This window comes from Electrona antarctica (assembly GCF_951216825.1).
Source record: "Electrona antarctica genome assembly, chromosome: 2".
Classification (NCBI taxonomy): domain Eukaryota; kingdom Metazoa; phylum Chordata; class Actinopteri; order Myctophiformes; family Myctophidae; genus Electrona; species Electrona antarctica.
In genome coordinates, this window is record NC_136807.1 from 31,114,068 (window position 1) to 31,136,455 (window position 22,388).

At 43.6% G+C, this 22,388-nt stretch overlaps 1 protein-coding gene across 2 annotated transcripts in view; it reads right to left on the reverse strand.

The window, feature by feature from the left end:
- The window catches only part of iqsec1a (IQ motif and Sec7 domain ArfGEF 1a), a gene marked incomplete at its 5' end in the record, with an annotated part of 216,824 nt that overhangs the window by 137,989 nt on the left and 56,447 nt on the right, over window positions 1-22,388 (reverse strand). For both annotated transcript variants that reach the window (XM_079495490.1, XM_079495493.1), the window contains one exon: window positions 199-315. In XM_079495490.1, the coding sequence (XP_079351616.1) occupies window positions 199-315 (117 nt within the window). The remainder of the gene's footprint in view (window positions 1-198; window positions 316-22,388) is intronic.

Genomic DNA, 22,388 nt, shown 5'->3' on the forward strand with positions numbered 1-22,388 from the left:
TGGGTGAGTGCGTATAACTCCTGGGATTCGAACCCGGCCCTGCATGGAATTCCAACATCTTAACCACTAGCCTAATGGGCCATGGCCAGGAGAGATATTAGGCTTTTGGTCACCAGGCACTGGCAGAGGCTCTGAGCCACTACTGCTACTGTACATGTGTACGAGTGCGTGTAAAATGGTGAGAACGTCTTACTGTACCCAAAGGAGGCGGACTTCCACTTGCGGCAGGGAAAGCCTCTCCTGCAGGCTGCGGCAGACACCAGGCTCCCAGGGTTCTCCGGGGGGGTGACTTCGATGGGCAGAGATGCATGTCTCCTGAAAAACAGGAAATCACAATCAGTCACAGGTTTATAGGTGTGAAGAAAGTTTTTCACGAGTTTGTCCGAGAGGATAGAGAAGCAGAAGATAGAGAGCAGAAGGGGAAAGAAAAAGATACTGTAGAAACAACTAAATGCGCCACATCTCTGGCCTCTTTTACACGGCGACCATCTCCAGATAAAACGGCAAAGTCCTGTTGCGTTCTCAATTTTTATTGACCCTTTACACGAGACGCACACTTTATGAAAGCGCTATAATGTCGCTAGGTGGCGGTAATGGGCTGCCAAATAGACCAGTCACCCACGTACAAGAAGAAGAACCCCTTCACACAACCCTATTGGGGTTTTGAATGATTCCAGAACACAACGTGGTTGTGGCCGTCGCTCGCTGCCTGCTTTCTGGCTGACAGGCAGCCCTGAGTGTGCAGGCAGAGCGCGCCACGGGATGGTTATATATTTTATAATACATTAGGCTACATAAACACTGGTGCCGCGGCTGCCGCCTATCACAAGGCTTTTTATTTACATCATGGTTTTACATTCACCATCGCTGATGAGCAGCGCTTTGTAGGCGAGGAGGGAGGCTTGTTCAGGAACTCCATTATATCATATATGGCTCTGCATTCATGTAATAAACATACCGGTATGTGAGCCAATGTGAGCCATGATGTCATAAGTTTTGCGGATTCACCGTTTTGCCTGTTTACACGGAGAAGGGATAAAACGGCGTTCTCAAAGATTTCCACTCTGAAAGGTGGTTTCACTTTGTTGCGTTTTCACCTCCTGAAAACACCGCTCACGTCTAAAGGGACACCAGCAAACGATACTTTATTTTGCCGTTTTCTATGAACACCGTTCTTGTGTAAAGACCACGTCTGTCTGTCTGTCTGTCTGTCTGTCTGTCTGACTTGACACAAACGTTCAAGAGTGCAGTGCCCGGCCTTGAGTTGGTGGCTTACACCGTTGTCCAGAAATACCACAAAAGGCTCTGGTCAGGCTCTGCCAGTGGACCTAATGAGCCAAAGTCCCCTCACCTGTGCAATTTCCAGCCTCTGCCTCAGCCAATTGATTGCCATGGCAACCCCACACCTGCCACTTGATTACTTAACCAGTCCACTTTTCAGTTTCACAGGCAGACAGACAGATACAGAGATCTCCATGTGGGACACAGACAGACAGTTAGAATGGGTGCTATGACAACGGGTATTGCATACTACAGAGATCTCCATATACAGTATGAGCACAAAAGGGACACAGACAGATACAGTAGCTAAAACGGGTGTTATGACAACGGGTACTATTAGGTTCCCACGTTGCATCGTTCCCAAGTAGGCCGGTGGCCAATGGGCACGTACAGGTCTAGTGGAACCAAATGCACACATAAGCTTCCATTGGGACCCATCGTGGTCTCTGGCATCCAACGTTGAGAACCAATGATTTGGGCATGTGAAAATAGCAGCTCATCACATCGCAACACATTGTGGTGACAGCTATTCTCTCTATTCATCATTACTAAACTATATATATCGGTAGAAATACAAGTGGTTTCTTGTATTTCTTCAGTTTGATTAGTAACTGTCTGTAATATAATCACTGATTTGGCTATAATTTTTATGGGAATAAGGTGACAGACTCACTTCATTAAACTCTTTCATGACGGGGACCTTACCATGTTTAATTCATATTTTATAGCAGAGGCCTAGAGAAAATTAATGTACTTTATTATTCTTCTGAGTCATACCCAAAGACTTATTTTCAAAGTCCAATGTATGGGATTTAAACTCATTACATTCTCTTTTCAGTGTGCCAACTGAGGAATATCAAATCACATCATACGCCCATGACCCGCAAATATTTCATAGCTGTTCCCGTTGTGATGTATTCTTTAACGAGACAAGTATATCAAAGGTCGGTGTGTAATACAGTATGCTGTTTAATTTATAAGTGATTTAACACGTTTTCATTACTTCTCCCCCAAAAGGAGGCAGCTGAGCTCTTATTATTCATACAAATTCCACACTTTCCAACGTTATAATACTGCACCACAACAATACGCACTGCAATATACGTTAATAATTAATTAATAAACAAAGCTCATCACAGCATGCCGGCTACAAGATGAAGTCTAGCATCTTCAGTTAAACATGTACTCAATCCATGCAATTGATTTTTGAGCGGTGCCTAACCACTCCATTACATAGCAATGTGTGTACCTATGTATGTATGTCTGTCCCTGGGTCTGTATGTCCGAGCACGAAAAGCTGCAACACGGTAACTCTGTCATTTCTGTTTCGGACGCGGGAAGGCTCGCGGGAACCGGGCCGCGTACCTGGGGGTCTGGATGTTGCGGGGACCCCCCCGACGGTACAGTTGCACCACTTACTTCACACAGGTGTGATTTTTTTAAGATAATAAAAGATACTCTACTATAAAAGTGAAACTGTTTATACACACGTGTAACCGTTTTGGAGAGATCCTTGCAAATAACATGATGATGGGGTCTGGGTCATCACTACTGGCCCTAAATTTAGGATGGACACTTATTATAGTTCATACTAACAAAGCAGTTAAATTGTTAATAAAATACTGCGTTAACATAGCACCTTTATCCACAGTTATTTACAATTTGCATTTCATTCACACATTCGCCGACACATTCACACTTACATTCACACACCGATGGCGGACCAACCTGCTCATTTTCTTTTTTTCTGGTTAATTTTTATTTTAGTAAAAAATATATACAACCCCTTTGCCCTGCTTAGTATTGCTACAATACGCACTTATGTACAGTACAACTGTAACTGTCTGATGTATTGTTGTGTTTTTGTTTAAGTTTCATGTTTTTCATGTTTTTATAAACTTTCTTATTGTGTTTTCATCCACGTGATGCTATTATATGGCTGGAGAGTGCTATTGTGCTCTTTTTGTGTGATATCACAAAATAAAACCAATCAATCCGGGAGCAGTTAAGGAATCAGTATCTTGCTCAAGGACACATCGACACCAACACAGGGGGAGCCGGGAGTCGAACCGGGGACTGTCTGATTTCCAAGTGGCTGCTCTACCTCCTCCTGAGCCACTGCTGCAGCACAGAAAACTGTGTCTGTCTCATCGTAGCAAAACTTCAAAATGTTTAGATTTTTATTCCCGCCTATGACATGACCAAAAATTGGATGTCGGGGTTAAATATGTTATACATACAGTATATGTACATTACTTACTTAAAGTAAAAACACTGCACTGTAACTTTCCTATTTTACCACGGATTTGAACGCGGTTTCCTGCACAGTTAGTTGCTGCGAGAGTGAGGTCTAGCCAACACCAACTCGGGATTCCTGGATCGCTGCCCTCCACAATTTCCTATCCAACATCAGGTTCTTGAGCTCTGCAGTGTTGTCAGACAAGCTTTCGTGCCGCAGCACGTCTACATAGGTGGTATGCTTATTTCCCCTCCTGGCTTTGCCATGGGTTGGCTCCCATAGGGTCAATTTACTTGCCTCAAGTTCTGGGTGCCTGACGCAGTGCCCTGCCAGCCTCATCCTTCTCTCTCTGACTTTGTCCGTGACCTGTGGTAGGTCTAGGTCCCCATAGAGGTCTACATTTCTGATGCGGTCCGTCCATGTGACACCTAGCGCCATTCGTAGCATTCTTGTGTAGACTCCATCCAGGGCTTTTTTCCTGTTGTACTGTGAGCCTGTGAGGGTCCATGTCTCAGCCCCATACAGCAGTACTGACTCCACAGTAGCTATGACAGGCGCCTCTTAAGGTCTTCTCCCATATCTGATTTCCACACTCTCCTCATCCCGTGCAAGACTTTCCAGGCAAGTGCTCTCCGAACCTTCAGATCCTGTTCAGTTGAGGCCGATCTTCCTGCACTCCTTTTCTACTGCCAGTAGTAGCTCCCTTCCTTTCTCAACTGTATCCGAGATTAGGGCGATGTCGTCTGCATAGTCGAGGTCAGCGACCATGATGGGGTGTACTGGCCTTGACTTCCTCGGTATCCTGCACAAGTGCTGACATTTTTACCATTGAGCCAATAGAGTCCGCTTGCTCGGGGATACATTTAATCTTGACATTCAGATCCTGTGTTTAGGTGTGAGACATGACCTTTGGCACAATCCAAATGTCAATAGAAGAGTAAAAAGGTATTACTGCCACATGATTTGCGATCACACTGGAATGGTTGGCACGTCACAGAGTGTAAACCACGCCCAGACCGTCTCCAATTGGCTGGCTGACACAAAGATCTACTGTAATAATACACAATAAATGCTGTTGCTGTATTAGTCAATGACATACTATTGTACAGTAAGATACAGCATATACTGTATGAATGTACATTACATACAGTAAGCGCTAAGCACGCTTCCATTGCCAAGTTGAAAAGGAGAATAGATATTTTTTTGTACCAGCAGCGGGCAGGCATAGCAGGCAGGCAGACAATGACATTGAAACGGTAAAGACTCAGGTCACCTCCCTGGGGGACTCCTCAGCTCTCTGCTGTGCTCTCTGCTCAGCGTAAAACTGTCCTCAGAGGAACAGCAAAGCTGGGAGGCCTCGTAAATCTCTGCCTGTCATCTTGTGAAAGAACACCTTTTTCAAAGTGAACTCCACTTTTCAAGAAAGCAAAAAGGAGCAGTGACATGAAGCAGTTAGTTCTCAAACGTGTTCATGTCAAGGACCCTCGGACCCCATCTGAAATTGTTTTGTGCCAGGGACCTCCAGAAGATCTACAGTATCTATCTATCTATCTATCTATCTATCTATCTAGTACCAGATAGATAGATAGATAGATAGATAGATAGATAGATAGATAGATAGATAGATAGATAGATAGATAGATAGATAGATAGATAGATAGATAGATAGATAGTGCTTGAAATGTACTGTAATTCTGCAAACTGTTAAATATTTCAATCAATCAATCAAAACTGACGTTGGTGCTCTACAGCCGGGCACCAGTACAGTACAGTACAGCAGGGGTTCTCAAGTCGTGGGTCACGACCCCTTGGAGGGGGTCGCCAAATTATTTTGGGGGGTCCCCAAATTATTTTCAAATGTTTTTGTTTTTTTTTGCAACTGAATGGCTGGAAAAATGGAAATGAAGAGTTTACATAGTACACATAGTACATGCATAAACTTTCCTTAATGATTATAATTGGTTTCAGTATTAATTTACTGTCTCTATTATTGTCTCCACCAGGCCGAAGGCATGGGGAGAGAGTATGTTTTGCACTCCGTCCGTCCGTCCGTGTGTCCGTGTGTCCGTCCGTCCGTGTGTCCGTCCGTCTGTGAACAGCTAATCTCTGGCACCGTTGGCTTGATCGCAGCCATACTCTGCACACACACTCCCTGGATGCCAGAGCTGAACCTCTGCTCCAAAGTTTTCACATTGGCCTGTTATAGCGCCACCAGGAGGTCGCTTTGTGCAAAACAAATGTTTTGACAGTACACCTACAGATTTTGTCCAAACATTACGCAAATTGGTACCCAGTCTCTCTAGAGCCATTCAACAAAACGGGTCTTTCAGATTTTTCAGACTCCATCCTGATTGGCTACGATTGGCTTCCAAAGTTCGCAGGAGTGATCCGTTTCAAACAAAATGCTGCAAATCATGAACACATCGTGTGATTTCCGTGAAATTTTGCACGCACATTCCCACTAGGCCGAGGAAGAAATGCCACTTGAATATTTTCAACTCAGCCTCATGGTGGCGCTGTAACTGGCCGATTTGTGTTTTTACCTATAACTGCACCGATCTGTGTAAAACCATGTATGCACACTCCCTAGAGGTCAAGGAAAAACCTTTGCCTGGAATTTTTCACATCTGCTCTTTATAGCGCCACCAGGAGACCGACATATGTAAAAACACATTTTCTAATATTACTCCTTCAGATCTTATCCAAATTTCACGCAAATCGGTACACATGCTCTCCATAGTCATGTGATCATGTGATTTGTTTGATTTCTCGTAATTATCCATCCTGATTGGCTACGATTGGCTTCTAAAGTTTTCAGGAGTAGCCCGTTTTGTACAAATCGCCACAACTCCTCAACGCAGCATCCGATTGCGGTGAAACTGTGCATGCCTATTCCCACTACTAGGCTGAGGAAGAAATGCCACTTGACAGTTTTCAAATCAGCCTCATGGTGGTGCTACAACAGGCCAAGTTGCGTCACACACACACACACACACACACACACACACACACACACACACACACACACACACACACACACACACACACACACACACACACACACACACACACACACACACACACACACACACACACACACACACACACACACACACACACACACACACACTCTCCTATCCTCCTGGTGGAGACCTGTGCCCAGAAGGGCACTTTTTCTAGTTAAGGTTATTTTTGGAGGACACTTCGACACTAACTCTGGGGGAGCCCGGGTTCGAACTGGCAACCTTGCGGTTGCCATCCAGCGGTTACCATCCAGCCACTTTTTGCAGTCAGTTTGTATTGGGGGTGGGGATGGGGGCGGGGCGGGGGTCGTGAGACATGGCAAAAGCATTTCTGGGGGTCCCCAGCCAAAAACGTTGAGAACCCCTGCAGTACAGTACAGTACAGTACAGTACAGTACAGTACAGTACAGTACAGTACAGTGAGCTTGTAGATCTGGATAAATTGGTTAAAGTGATGAGTGAAAATTAATGAAAAGAAGAAGAAATAATTAGACATCTGTTTTTTGTGAAAATAGACGATCAACAAGTTGACAATGTTGTGAGCTTGTAGATCAGCTATTTTTGCAAGACACTGTGCGAACAAGTATAAAATCGGCATGCTCAGAACTGAGGAGAAAATCTAATCATGTCGGATAAGGTTTGGAATATGCCCTTAATTATATGGTTTTGTGGGTTGTGTCAACTTGTGTGCCTGGACTGACAGTGTGACTGAGTTCTTGTTGTCCTCGTCTAGTCTTGTCCTGTCTTGTCCTGGGGGGGGGGGGGGGGGGGGGGGGGGGGGGGCACTACAAATTGAATCCATCCTGGAAACCTTAACCACATTAACCCTGGAGTCACTATTTTGGGCATGTCATGTGGCATAAATGACAATGCGACACATTGTATGTGAACTTGTTTTTCCGCTGTTTGCTGTTTGACAAAGTATACAGTATAGGCCTTAAATGATTAATGTACAGTTCTGTAAGTGGTTTACTATAATAGTTCTCAAAGCTGTGTCCACGGACCCCCAGGGGTCCTTGAAAGGGTTCCAGGGGGTCCCCCAGCAAACTATGTTAATACTGTATAGTATACTTTGCCTATTCTAAACTAGCCGCTCTACAGGTTTAATAAAAATAAATATATTGAACAAAATAGGAATTTCATTTATCATTTAACCGCGCTTTATATTAAAATATGACATACTGTATACCGAGGCTGCCGGGATTGTTTAATTACCTTTGGAGCAATCCCCCTGAAAATAGTCCCATTTTCCCAGAAGACCTTGCAGCCCCCAGTGCACGGGTCGATCTCCGGTTACGTCATCATAACGCGCCGGCCTCGTCTCCAGGTCCGCGACAAATCCGCTTTTTCCGCTTTTTTTTCTTCTTTTAAATTATTAAAAAACGGCGAATTAGACACATAAAACAAAAAGCGGGTTTAGCGTATTAGGCAGGGGAAGACAATGGATTAAATAGCGTGGAACGCGGGTTATGCAGTCAAACTGTTACATAAGTCTATACTCCACGCATCTCGAGAACCGTTCGACTTCCATTTTGCCACCCACATCGCAGACGACCAGAGGGAGTGCACTCAGTGTGGCCGGCGTTGAGTCGGTCGGAAAAGCGCTTGTCCATTCCAGAACCACCAGAAAAGGCTCTGGCCATGGCCCTCCTCAGACATTTTCCACAGACGTTAACCACTGCACGAGCACTTTTTCAGAACCGCCGATCCTCCTCTCCATATATGGGCACAAAATGTACACAGACAGGCTAAGGGGAGGGGGGAAATAATCACTTTCACAACTGATGCAGCATTGCAGCAGTAGCCTACCTACCTTATTGAAGGAACGATCTATTATACAATACATGTACTATTAATTGCTTTGCTTCCTTAGCGAAACATCTGCAGAAATCTTTCATGCCCTATGTTTATTTTACATCTGCGGCGGGTGCTCAAACTGTTGATTCTGAACTTAATAAATTAATCAAGAACCTAGGCTTTCCACCAAAAGTCTGCTGCCTCGCTGGCCATTGGAGATGCAATAAAATCACGATATATACACCCAATTCAAATAGAAACCTCAGATTATATAAAACTGAATTAAAAAATCGCTTCAGATTAAATGACGAGTGCTCGGCTGTTGCCTCCATAATAAGTATGAACTGATTCATTCAGTATTCAAAGTCAATAAAGTAGTATGTAATGGAATGGAAAAGTCACTGTTTACAAATTTACAAGCTAGCAAAGTGATTGATCTGTGTCTGTCTGTCTATAGCCCTCACTTGCCCCACAACAGGGCTCCGGGCTCCCAAATGACAAATGCTCTCCCCCACATTCTGCTGGGCGGGCCTTATAGTGTTTTAGATTTTGTGGTGATATTGAATTTTGTTTATCTTTCATGTCATGAATTGTTCATGAATGTTTATGAATTTAATACGTTACACCCGAATGGAAACAAGACCACAAGGACTTTTTTTTGGGTGCTATTGGGTGCCTTTTAGATAAAGTATTTGACTGTACTCTGTTGCTGTTTACATTTCTGTCTAATAAAGTATTCAATCAATCAGACAGACAGACAGACAGACAGACAGACAGACAGACAGACAGACAGACAGACAGACAGACAGACAGACAGACAGACAGGTACTCTGACAACGGATATAATGGTTCCCTATCGTTCCCTATTTGAATCGTTCCCTACTTGCATCGTTCCCGAGTAGGCCGGTGCCCTGACGGGGCCCTGTCTAGTACATATCAATTTAGAGGACAACCACTGGCTTCCTATCGTCTCTGTCGGGTGGAAACCTCATATGTTCAAGACGGTTACTTCTCAGGAATAAAACAAACAAACAGCAAAGTAGCAGATCTACATGCTCAAAACGTGTGTTTCGCACCGAGTTTCAAGCCTGCAGATCTGCTACTTTAGATGCTTTTGTGTGACACTGTAGTATGATCAAGTAGGGCATTACATTTGCGAAAATACACAAACAGTTTGGAGAGTATGGAGATAAGAGGTTTCTGCCCCACAGTGACAATATAATAGAAAGGTCTATTCTCCCTGATTGCAGCTGCATCTCATTAGACATTCCTCTCCGTCTCTCGGTCTCTGTTGACTACAGAGGTTTTAGAGCATCATTGTCGCTCCGTCACAGCAGCCTCACCTCTCTCTCCTCAGCACCGGCAGCCTCTTCAGGCTGTGTCATCAAACACATCGTCATCGTCTGATGAAACATTTGGTTCTACCACATCGTGGCCCGATGCCAAATAACCTCGGATGCCAGAACTCTTCGATGTCTCGGTGCCACTGAAGAATGCTCCGACCGGAACTATTTATTTTATATTATAATTGAATTAACATTTGGCCACTAGCCAGGGTTTCCAGGATGGATTCAATTAAGGACATATTTTCAAGCGGTATATTCCACGTGATTAAATTTTGTCCTCAGTTCGTTTTGAAAGAGCATTTACTGTTTAAATTAAAGATCGCCTCCTACTTTACCTATATCTTAACCCCAAACGATGGCAAGAGGCCCTTATTAATAGCAATGGGTAATGGGATCATGGCTGCTGCCATTTGCTGCTGTTTCGACATAATGAATAATTAATTTAAAAATGCTAATGCCGCTCTCTGCTGCGCTGCTGCGCGAGCTGGGAGCTGTGAACCATGAATTAAGTGTGAATTCTCTTCCAGTCTTCCATTAGTTAGTCCGACAGTGCAGCAGCGTCTAACAGCAAGAGAAGACGCCGCTCACTTCATAAACATGCATTACAACAATGTAGAAGTAACGGGGTCATCCCTAATTCCCTATGTCCCATGTTCCCCACTTACCTAACAGTTAAGGCTTAGGTTTAGGGTTAGGTAAGAGGGGATTATAAAAACCTTAGCCGTACACGCTCCCGAAATACTTCTATAATAAAAGTACAAACATATTTGGCATGAAAATCTACACCAAAACTAAAAGTACCATTTGACAAGTTTTTTCAGAAGTTTTCAACTTTGTCAATATCATTTGAAAATACCAGATCCACAAGCTCGGAATTCTCTACATGTCGTTAGGCCTTTTTAAAACCTGCCATATACATTTTCTGCTTTGTTTCAGGGGCTGCACACTTGACACAAGAAGCTATCACAAGTTTGTCATCATATTCACTTGGAGAGGGAGAGCGTTTGTGTGAAAAAAGAAATTAAATCCAGTTTGGTTGGTGATGTCGGCAACCGGGCCCACAGGGAACACTCAAGGACAAACACACCGAGTCGGCTCCCCCCCGGCTATCACAGCTGAACATCACTCTCCATAGCAACGGGAGATGGACAGAGTAGGAGAGAGTGGATTCGACAGGCTCACAGCACCGTCCCAGCGGAGGGGCGCAGGGCCGGGGTGAGAGACAGGGTCTCAGATTGGCCCTGAAACACGGCGCTGTGAAACTCTCCTCCCTGCGGACAGATGCGATGAGCCCGACCACGCTGACAAACCCCCCCGACGCGGTGCTGACAGCCCCCTGACGCCGCACGTCACACAGACCATGCAAGGTGTCAAGTGCAGTGAGCACAGCGCAGCACTGCGCTTAGTAAAAACCCTTGTCACTGCTACCAAAATAGTGTTTTTTTTTTGTTTGTTTTTTAGATTAACCCATTAAAACGCCTTCTAAATCTGTAGTTCTCAAACCATTTTGTGCCGGGGCTGGTGTACCCCCAATCAATTGTTTTTGAAAAACCACTGTTCTAAATCCTATGACTTTTCTGAAAAACGTATGTTAACTAGCAATCTTGTGGGGCGGCAGTGGCTCAGGGGTAGAGTGGCTGGATGGTAACTGCAAGGTTGCCAGTTCGAACTTGGGCTCCCCCAGAGTTAGTGTTGAAGTGTCCTTGAGCAAGACACTGAACCCCTAATTGCGGTTTCCGCCGCCATCAGTGTATCAATGTGTGTGTGATTTGGTGAATGTAATGCACAATCTATGTAAATAAATGAGTTTGACAATAGACAGTGCAGAGTGCAGTGTAAAAGTGGTGTTTAATTAAGTTATCACTTAAAAAGAAACAAAGATACAAATTATAACTATCTTTAGTTGAGTTAAAATCTTTGAGGTGCATGCACATCGCATTCTCACATAATTGTATCCCTCTGTGTATCTCTCTCTCTCTCTCTTACTCTCTCTCATGCTCAAAATGAGTGTAGTGCCTGTGGAGACACCAAACCCGACACTTAACATTTCAAGCCATAGCCTGTTATTGACGGGTGATCAAATCGCATTATACAGGGAATAACCAACCACAGAAAACTTTTTATTACAGAAATTAGTTCAGAATTAGATGCACGATGCACAGATTTTGTATATGTGCAGCATCTCGTGAGTGCAGTGCACAATTATTGTGCATTTTAAAAGGCCTATAACAACCTAACACACCTACCTACAGCCTCAAACGGTAACCCAAGATCTGCTTGTACAGTATAACACCCTGGTCAAGCTGCTTCTACTGTATGGGGATGAGTACTGGCGAATAACCAAGTCCGACATGAGTAAACTACTGTAAGTCAGCTCTTTCCACAATGGCTGCCTGAGGAAGATCTGTCGAATATTCTGGCTTAATAAAATAACCAACAAGGAACTCTACATGGAGACTGTCTGCCGAGATGTGATCAGAAATCAAAGATGAGATGGCTTGGACGAGAGATGGCTTGGACATTTCAAATGCATGTGTAACAACATAGCGATTGATATGTATGGTTTAATGTTATAATATATTGTCTCTGTCATGTGGAAACCTCATATATTGCTTCGTGCTGCATTTCGAGCTTGTGGATCTGCTACTTTTGATGTTTTTGCGTGATCAAATAGGGCCATTCACTTATGAAAACACCAACACCATTTAAGATGAGAGGTTTCTGCCCGACAGCAACTATTAAATTAAAGTCACACTGTGTCATTTTTCCAATTGAACAAGTTATTTTTGATTCATGATTACTGCAAAAAGGTGCAATATGTTTTACTTTGGACAGAAATGTGGTCCACCATTACCGGCTCCTGTCCGTCTATCCATGTGAATGTCAAATTACTTTTTTGTTGCACTCCCTCATGGAGCTACTTGCGGATTATACTAGGGTCAGTCCACCCTAGGTGGACACGCACTGACCTTTTGCACCTTAATCCCATGTATAACGCACTGACTTTTTTTGTTTTTCTATTGTTGCTCTTGTTGTGTTGTTATTGCTCTTTTTTCTCTAAGCACCTTAACGTCCATATGTATATCATGCACAGTATAAGTATAACATGCACAGTATACATACATTGCTGCTATGCTCAGGCACCTTAGTTAGTTTCTTTTATTATCTCAGGTACTTTGTAAATATGTAGATTCTGTTGCTCTCTTGTTTTGATCTCCTTCCCACTTGCCCCCCACCCCTCTTCTTCTCTATGGAAATTAACGTTGCGATGGGAACGATGTACAAAAACGAATTTCACCCACTTCTTTACCTTGTAAACCTGTGATGTGACAATAAAACTGATTCTGATTCTGATTCTGTCACATGACAGATGGTGTTTACATGGTATGTGGTCACACATCAAAGACAAGCATGGACACCTGGTACAGCCACATACTGTACTGTACCAGGTGTATTACTGTCACTGTCGAGCAGAAACCAAAGAAATTACTGACATATTTAATAGTTTCAAATAATGTTGAAATAGTGGAAATAGCTGATCCACAAGCTTGCTAGATTGTACATTTGTAAGCTTGTAGATTTGCTATTTATTTCTACTTATTTGTATGAACATTGTATGGACATTTATCAACATGGAAATGATTATGATGATTATGCAAAATAATTGTGATTTTTCTCAAATAATTGTGATTAGACGATTATGTAATAATGTTGTGACAGGCCTATTGCCACAGTCGTATGATGAAGAACAAACCAGGGCTTAAAATAGTTTCGTCTCGTCGCGAATCTTTGATCTGAATTGGGCCTAGACACTAGAGTCTAATGACTCATCAGCTCAGCTGCAATGACGTTTTAACAACACACACGTTTCAGTCCTAAGCGTTTCTGAGACACACTTGTGTGAGGGTGAACAACTTCATGAAATAATTTGTGTTTTATCAGGTTTTTTTATTATCATGTTTTTATTGTATTGGAGCTTCTGAGTGTAAGTTTTTCACAAAAGTGAATCTCAATCTGAATAATAGTAAGAAGAAAAAGTACTGTAGTAAGAAGAATTAAGACACGTGATGCCTTTAAAGCTCCTCTGAATTGAATTTATATCGCAAGAACCAGATCAACTAATTGATTGATAGCACAGCACACTATAACAATAAGAAAATCCATGTACAGTACATGTGCACAAATTCCAATGGATGGAAAGGTAGGAGCGCACACCAGTAGTGGCGAGGTGCTGACCACAGGAGATAATACTTTGACTAAAGAAAAGAGGACGAACAGCTCGTAGTCACGATGCTAGAAACTTTAATAAACCAACGTTTCGGCAAGCAGGTTGCCTTCCGAAACGTTGGTTTATTAAAGTTTATTTATTAAACTTTAATAAACCAACATTTCGGCAAGCAGGTTGCCTTCCGAAACGTTGGTTTATTAAAGTTTCTAGCATCGTGACTACGAGCTATGCGTCCTCTTTTCTTTAGTCACAAAATCTAAACTAAAATGCATACAGATATACACCAATGACCATCTGTACAGTATCTATTTACAAAAGCAGTCCATCATTGAATAGGTCTCTATTTAGAGAAGTGTCTCCTTATCTCCTTCCCTCAGTCCTAACAGCCTCCTCAACACCCATGAAGCGTAGCCTCCCAACTCCATGAGCAGAAGAATTAAAGTGTGTGGATACAGGACATGTCATCCTCATTTCTGATGCTCTCTCATGCTCACTGAAGAATTCTCAATTCCCTTTTAGTCTTGCCCATAAAGTAAAAGCGTTGGACCCAGGACAATTTCCATCTGAAATGGAGCTTAAAAATGTGCTTGCATAACAGATGTGTCTTTACCAATCTGTCCCTGAAATTACTTTATCGCTTAGAAGCGATAATAGAAGGTTCCAACTACTAGATGACATATGCCAATGTTTCTTGACAATACTTATTGTAGTGTACTGTAGTGTAGCTGACCCGGACGGTTAGCTCAACAGTCCGGGCACCTACTGTAGGCTGCTGATCCAGCCTGACGCCGTGCCGCGGGTTCAACTCCCGATCCCGACGGACTTTGCCGCATATCTTCCCCCCATCTCTCTCCCATTTCCTGTCAGTCTACTTTCAACCTATCAATAAAGGCAAAAAGGGCACCAAAAAAAATAAAAAAAAAAGTGTAGCTCAGTCGGTAGAGCACTCGCCTTTCGACCAGGTTCGATCCCGGGCACCGCCAACCCAGTGTATGAGTAGCACGGCTTGATGCCGTGTGGTAAGTACTGGGAGCTGATGGTAGGTGTTGCTCTCCACCTCGGCAATACATCTCCCAGGGGTCTAGCACATTGAAACGGGGATAGACCAATAGCTGATACCGACAATAAGCCTATCTGACTTACTTACTTAGTAGAAGTTAAGACAACAGACTTGTTGTTTAAGAAGAAGAGGATTAGGTGCTAGAAAGGCCATATATCTTTTTCACCAACCCTCACTGACAAACATGCATTTAAAATTCTTTGGTCATAATTTCCTTTCTCAGAAACGGACATACACGTCATTATCATGTCACTCAAAATCTTCCTCTGAGCTACAAATTTATTTTTTGCTTATAAGGCATGCTTCCTTTTCAGGCTATTTCAAATCGGTTTACTCTCACATCCTTAAAAAAAGACACCAATTCGAAACTGTCCTGGTTCGAACTTGTGATTTGTGTATGTGTGTATGTGGGTTGGACAAAAAGGGAATTGAGAATCCATCATTGAGCAGAAGAGGCGCATTAGAAAAAAAGATGAAAGGTCTCCTCTCCTGTAGCCAGACACTTTCATGTTTCTGGTCATGAGATGCTGGGCTATTATGCTTCATGGGTATTCAGGGTGTTAGGCCACTTTGTTCAGTGAAGTAGACTTCTCTAACCCATTAAGACCTGGGGACGATTCTACGAATGCCTTCTAAAGCAGTAGTTCTCAAACCATTTCGTAATTCAAAATTAATCAACATTTTTCAAAAAATGTTCAAGAATAGCAGATGTACAAGCTCAGCCAACACAAAAATCTAAAAACGGTTTTAATTGGCTAAGCAGAGGCCTATTGGATACTGTTCTGTAGACCGAGTATGCAAGGGGCTTCAATGATGGATTGTTTTTGCATGGTTTTGCATGGATGGTTTTTCATGAATACAGATGGTTATTATCATATATGTAAATGTATACTGTTGCGGTTTCCGTGGACATTCTGCACATAAGGGTCAGGGTGCAGGTGGTACAGTGTACTCTCTTTGGTACAAATGGGTGACAAATTTGATACAAAAAAGGGATGAGACCAAGGCATGCTACATTTTTAAACTGTATTCTTTCTATGCATCACAATGTATAGCAACAAGAGACACAGAGTTAACTCCCAGATTGAAAGGTATAACAACGTACAGGTTGAAACAGGTCTAAATGGGATAATTCAGTTGTGTAAAACAAAAACAGCACGCTTGATCTAATTTCAGCTTGAACTGAACAGGACTGTTTTTACAGCGACTTCCACATAGCAGATTGACCTCCACAGCCAGAACACGGCCAAGCTTTGTTCTTTTCACTCTTTGTCGTTGCTATAATACTGGGTCTGGGTTTTATAATCCCACTCTCTCTCTCTCTCTCTCCCGTTCACCATCTCCCTGCGGAGAATTACAGGGAAATAAAGGCTCCACATCCAGCCAGCCAGCCAGGACAGAATACCGGCTCCACTGAGCTTCCACTGCTGCAGTTCTCTGAACAATCCCCTCACAGAGTCACACCAGACCACAGAAAAAGCACAACGGTATAACCTATTAAGAGCTGCTGAGGCCGATTCTACAAATGCCTTCTAAAGCAGTAGTTCTCACACTTTCAAGATTAAAAAAAGGAAAATCCAAAATAGCAGATGTACACGCTTGCAGCGTGGACGAAGTAAAACGCTGTGAGCTTGCACATCTGCTATTTTTGAACAGCATGCGCTAAAATGACACGGGTGCTTTCCCGGTTTTAATGGGATAAACTGGAGCAGTAAATTGTGCGCTGGCTGCTCAGAAGCGCCCATGGTCACACTGTAAATTGTCGCGATGAAATTTTCAATCAGACTCCTCTCCCCGGCCCTCAAAAAACACAATGCAGGTAAAGCTCCAACTTCCAGCCATTACCACGTACAAGCGCTCCCGTAAAAACGTTTACAGCCGATCTAGTCTCACATACAGCCAGGTGATCAGGAGATCTCTGTCAACTGATATGTCTGTGTCGACATCTAAATTCAATAAATGGGCTAACTGGATGGAAACTATTTGGACATTTTAAAACATAACAGCTTCACAAGGATTTAGATGCATTCCTTCACGTGGGACGGTGTCTGGAATGGTTTTCAAAGCAGCTGGCGTAGGTTTGTTACTGCTGATTTTCTCTCTGATTTCAAGCCCATTTGAATTTAGATTTCCTCAGATGTATCAGTGCAGGCAGAGATCTCTGATCGTCTTGGCTATGTAAGACTAGCTACACCCTAAAGAATGACACCACACAGAAACCCAGTTACCAAAGCTACACAGCAGACCAGTCCTTGAGGTGCCAGCCAATGGATCAAACACGAAAGAATAAAGGAGTAGACACAGAGACTGGAAATACACCAAACATTTCGGACAGACTAGACTGCCTTCTTCAGGTTCCATCACACAGAAACAAACATACATATAATCGTAGCCAGTGACGTATGCAGGAATTACATACGTATGCAGGAATTACATACGGCGGACCCCCCACCCGTGGGGGTCCGCCAAAAACCAACAACACTTAAAAACTGAAAAACGTTAATGAAGTATAATCAATGTATGTATTTTTTTTTTTTATGTTTTCTTTTTTGGCTTTCGCCTTTATTTTATATTTTTTATGGAGGGACAGACAATAGGCTGACAGGAAATGGGGAGAGAGATGGGGGGGAAGACATGCAGTAAAGGCCGTCAGGATCGGGAGTCGAACCCGCGGCACACTGCCAGACTGGATTACCAGCCAAGGTGCCTGGACCACTGAGCCATGGCCCAGGCCTATGTATGTATTGTTATTCTAAAAAAAACGGAGTAGGCCTATGCAGCATTACAGATAAGGCAAACGTGATGTCCTGCACAAATTAGTGACTCATTTCAACATTGCATTGGACACTTTGCTTAAATTGAGTGGGAACAAAGCGTTGTACTAACTTAATTTGCGTCCCACTTTTCAAATGCATTTTGTGGTTGAACAATCAGAAACACTAAACAGGTTTTCAAAGAGATTGTTCCTGCCAGGCGAGTACAGGTGATGGTCCACGCAGCCCCCCCCACCTCGCACCCCATGAGACAAAAGCATGCATTTGCATATCGATGGGTGAGTGTCGTGCTACGCGGAACGGGCGAGGAGCCAATTCGCTGCCCACTAATAGTTCTGCCTTAGTGTTTTTCTTTCTTTTTTTCTTTTTTCCCCAGGGTGTTTTTCCAAATGGAGTTATGATAAATACGCCTCTGATCGTAGCATAGCATTCTTCACCCCCCGACGGTCATCCTCGATATCGGTATGATACAGCACTGTTTTTTGCGTTTTGTGTCCAAAGTCAAAATTTAACTATATATTTATTTTAATTTGTGGGGGAAAGGGATATAGAAGATTAAAAAAAATCATAACTTTTTGTATATTGCAAAAATAATGTGTGGTTGTCACAAAAAAACAAGACACTCTTGTACTTCTCATGGCACAGCAGCGTAACTTTACACACTGTCATAATGTGTCTGTTCCTCTGTGCCAACCTGTGTGCTAGTCTGGGCAGGCGAACGATCAACGATGCTGTGCAGAACTTACCCTTGGCTAAAGCCCCACCCACTCCACTCTGCCAGACCACGGTGCTTCTCACCCATTGAGATGCATGTTAAATATTGGGATTTCTCCATATAAATAATCGATCACTTCAGTAGCAAGAGCTTCAAAATTAATTTTCTAAATCTAGTCAACAAGGCCTGCAGTAGGCATGTACTGGAAAAATGTGCATGACATTATTTCAATAAACTAGAAATATGAGGAAATGTTAGAGGGATACAACGGTATACAACTCAATCAACTTTAACGTCCGTCAGGAGTTTGTATGTGACTGTTCAACAACACAGCCATGCATGCAATAATACTGATAGCTCTGAGCTGAGGTGACGGAAGCTTGCCCAGCTTTGCTTTGCAACGGTTGCTAAACTATTTGAATTGAATCTATTTTTAGGGTGGGGTTTAGGGAAGGGTCCTTTGGAGAACATATTATCACATCATATCAAATTATTGTTGCTGTCGGGCAGAAACCATTTATATCCAAATGTCTGTGTTCTTTTGTATATTCCCGATCCTGACGACCTTAGCTGCGTGTCAACCCCCCCCTCGAGCTCGAAAAACTGCACGAAGCAACACGTTTCTATCTTGTTGATCTGCTACTGAAGCAACACGTTTCTAGCTTGTTGATCTGCTACTTTTGATACTTTTGAATTTGAATCCTGAAAAGTAACTGATTTGGACATATGAGGTTCCCCCCGGCAGAGACGACATACTATGACATAATCAAGGAGGTTGACCCGGGTTCTAAATCACGTCGGAATGAAGCCATCCATTGTGATTAGCCACATGCAGGCCAATTAACCACCATGTTGTTATTCCTCTCTCATTAGCCATGGAGTGTGTGTGTATGGATCCAATCCGCCTGATGATGACAGGCCCCCTTTCTCCGTGTACTTGCACGCAAGGGTGTGTGCACAGGGTGTGTGCACAGTCGCACACACAGTGAAATGCTGACTTGCACACACAGAGCATTCAGCGTTCATGTAGGCCTACACACTGGCGCACGCACGCACGCACGCACGCACGCACGCACGCACGCACGCACGCACGCACGCACGCACGCACACACACAGACACACCAAATAGTTATTTATAGTGTACTACGCTAAGATCAGTGGCTTTTCCATTATTAATGATATGGAGAACCATCTAACTACTGTATGTAACACACTAAATATTAAAGAGCCCCGGGCCTCACTTGCAACATGTGTGTGACACATTAGCAGTGAGAACGTGTAGGTGACTGTGAGCCTAGAGAGAGTGGAAGTGTTGCATCAGAGCCTGTGCTACAACAAAGGCGCTTCACGCTCCTTTGCTGTTCAGAAACCTTGTACAGGGAAATGGCTGTGGATGCCCCGCCGCTCGCCTCAAATTGGGCTGCTCACTTTGTATAGAGATGCTACTGAATATGCATGATGCATGGGATGCTTATTAACAGACCTGTCCGTCTGTGTGTCTGCCTGGGGAGAGAGCGGCCAGCCAATGTACTGGCTAATAACGGCTCTCTGTGGTCAGTGGGAGGGGTCGTTAGACACACATTTATGTATGCCTTGTGACTATGTGGTTGCACATGCAAATCTATTTTGTATGCTGGTTCTATTCTATTATTTATTAATTATTTTAAGCCTAACGTCAAAAATAGCAGAACTCAGAACTCACGTGTTGCAATGCGATGTGTTGTGTGAGCATCTCGATCGGCTATTTCAGTGCACATCACACTAAGTAGAAATACGGCCATAACTCTAACTCTAACCCTAAAGTAACATAACCTCTAAATGTCTATTCCTAACTTTTTTTTTTATCCCACGATTTTGCAACCCATTTTTTTCACCCAGTGTCAATTATCTAATGTAATCCTGGGCGCTACACTTCCTCTGCCAACCTGGGGGGACAGCGGACTGACCTCATGCTTCCTTCTATGCAGTCCAAGCTGCTTCTTTTCACCTGACAGGGGAGAGTTTCCCCGGCCGGACGTAGCGCGCGGAAGGAACACGTTATTCCGACCAGTTCCTTTCCCCTCCATCAGAGGGCCAGGATTACTGCATGTTTTTGTGAGGGTACCTACCCTAGAGGACACGGGGAGAACATGCAAACTCCACACAGAAAGGTCCTTTCGCCAACCCCGCCTCAGGTATGGGCACTGATGACGTGGAGGAGAGAACACGCCCCCAGACTAGAGCCCAGCATCCTAGCTGGAATCGAACCCAGGACCTTCTAGCTGTGAGGCGACAGCACTACCGACTGTGCCACCGTGTCTATTCCTAACTTAACTATTTTCCTAATTGAAAGCCTAGTACCCCAAATCCTTTTCAACCTAACCAGCCAGACAATTTTCCTCACAATCCACCATTTCTCAAATTCTACTATACTTGTGGGGACATTTGGCACAAGACAAACACACAAGACACGCACACAAGACACGCACGCACGCACGCACGCACGCACGCACGCACGCACGCACGCACGCACGCACAATCACTGTGACGAGACAAATCCGAGATCTAAGACATAGACTGGCGCACACCTCCGGGCTACAGGCCTCGTCTTACCACACAACTACTGGGACAGTTGGATCAGAACAGAGGCAGCCTGAGGATGCAGGACACCCGGGAACAACACAACAATATCCACCATCACACACACACCATTGTCTCTACTAGTCTAGACTCGACAAGCTCCTTCTGAGACCATGGTAGAGAGAATGATGGAGCATCCATACGGACAGATTTTATACACATCCTATCTCCAACACAGATGGTCACAACTACAGTATCACTTACTTTCTTACCGTTTATTCTATCGATTCATCGAATAATCGAGAAGTGTGGTATTATACTGTTTCAACAAATCGATTAACCACTTAAATGCATTGTCGCTCAATAGTGTCATGCAAATAATCTGTGGATTAGGGGATCAGGGGTGCCCAAAAGGTAGATTGCGATCTACCAGTAGATCACAAGGGCTGTGCAGGTAGATCACATTAAATGCCCCTAAAAATATATATTTAATTTAAATTTTGCCACTTGAATTAAGGTGACTTGATTGACATTTAGATGGGCCTGTCAGCTCAAACCCACAATGTATTACTTTGTTTTCAAGATTGTTGTGCACAAACGTCAGTAGCATTACAAAGTTATATACTGTGGAGTAAGGAAACAGCAAGACAGGAGACCTTGGGTGCGTCGAGGTAGTTTACTCACTTTCCACATACAAAATATTACAGTACAGAGTACACACTGTCGGTAGAAAGAAAAACCCTACCAATTCCATTTTTCCTTCTCATTGTCTCCACCAGGCCGAAGGCATGGGGAGAGAGTATGTTTTGCACTCCGTCCGTGTGTGTGTGTGTGTGTCCGTCCGTCCTTCCTTCCGTCCGTCTGTGTACAGCTAATCTCCGGCACCGTTAACCCGGCCGATGCCAAACTTTGCACACACACTCCCTGGATGCCCACGATGAACCTCTGCCCCACATTTTCCAGAACGGCCTGTTATAGCGCCACCATGAGGCAGCTTTTCACATTTTTTACCTAAAACTGCACCGATCTGCGTGAAACGTTGCATGCACACTCCCTAGAGGCCAAGGACAAACCTTTGACCTGCATTTTCAGCATCTGCCTTTTATAGCGCCACCAGGAGGCCGACATTTGTAAAACACATTTTTTGATATTACTCCTCCAGATTCTGTCCAAAAATCTCACAAATCGTTACACAGTATCTCTATGGTCATGTGCTCAAGTCGGATCTGTCTGATATTTCATATTCCATCCTAATTGGCTATAATTGGCTTTCACAGTTTGCAAGATTGCCCCGTTTTGAACAATAGCCTCAAATCATGAACGCAGCATGCAATTTACGTGAAATCTTTCACACATTTTCTTACTA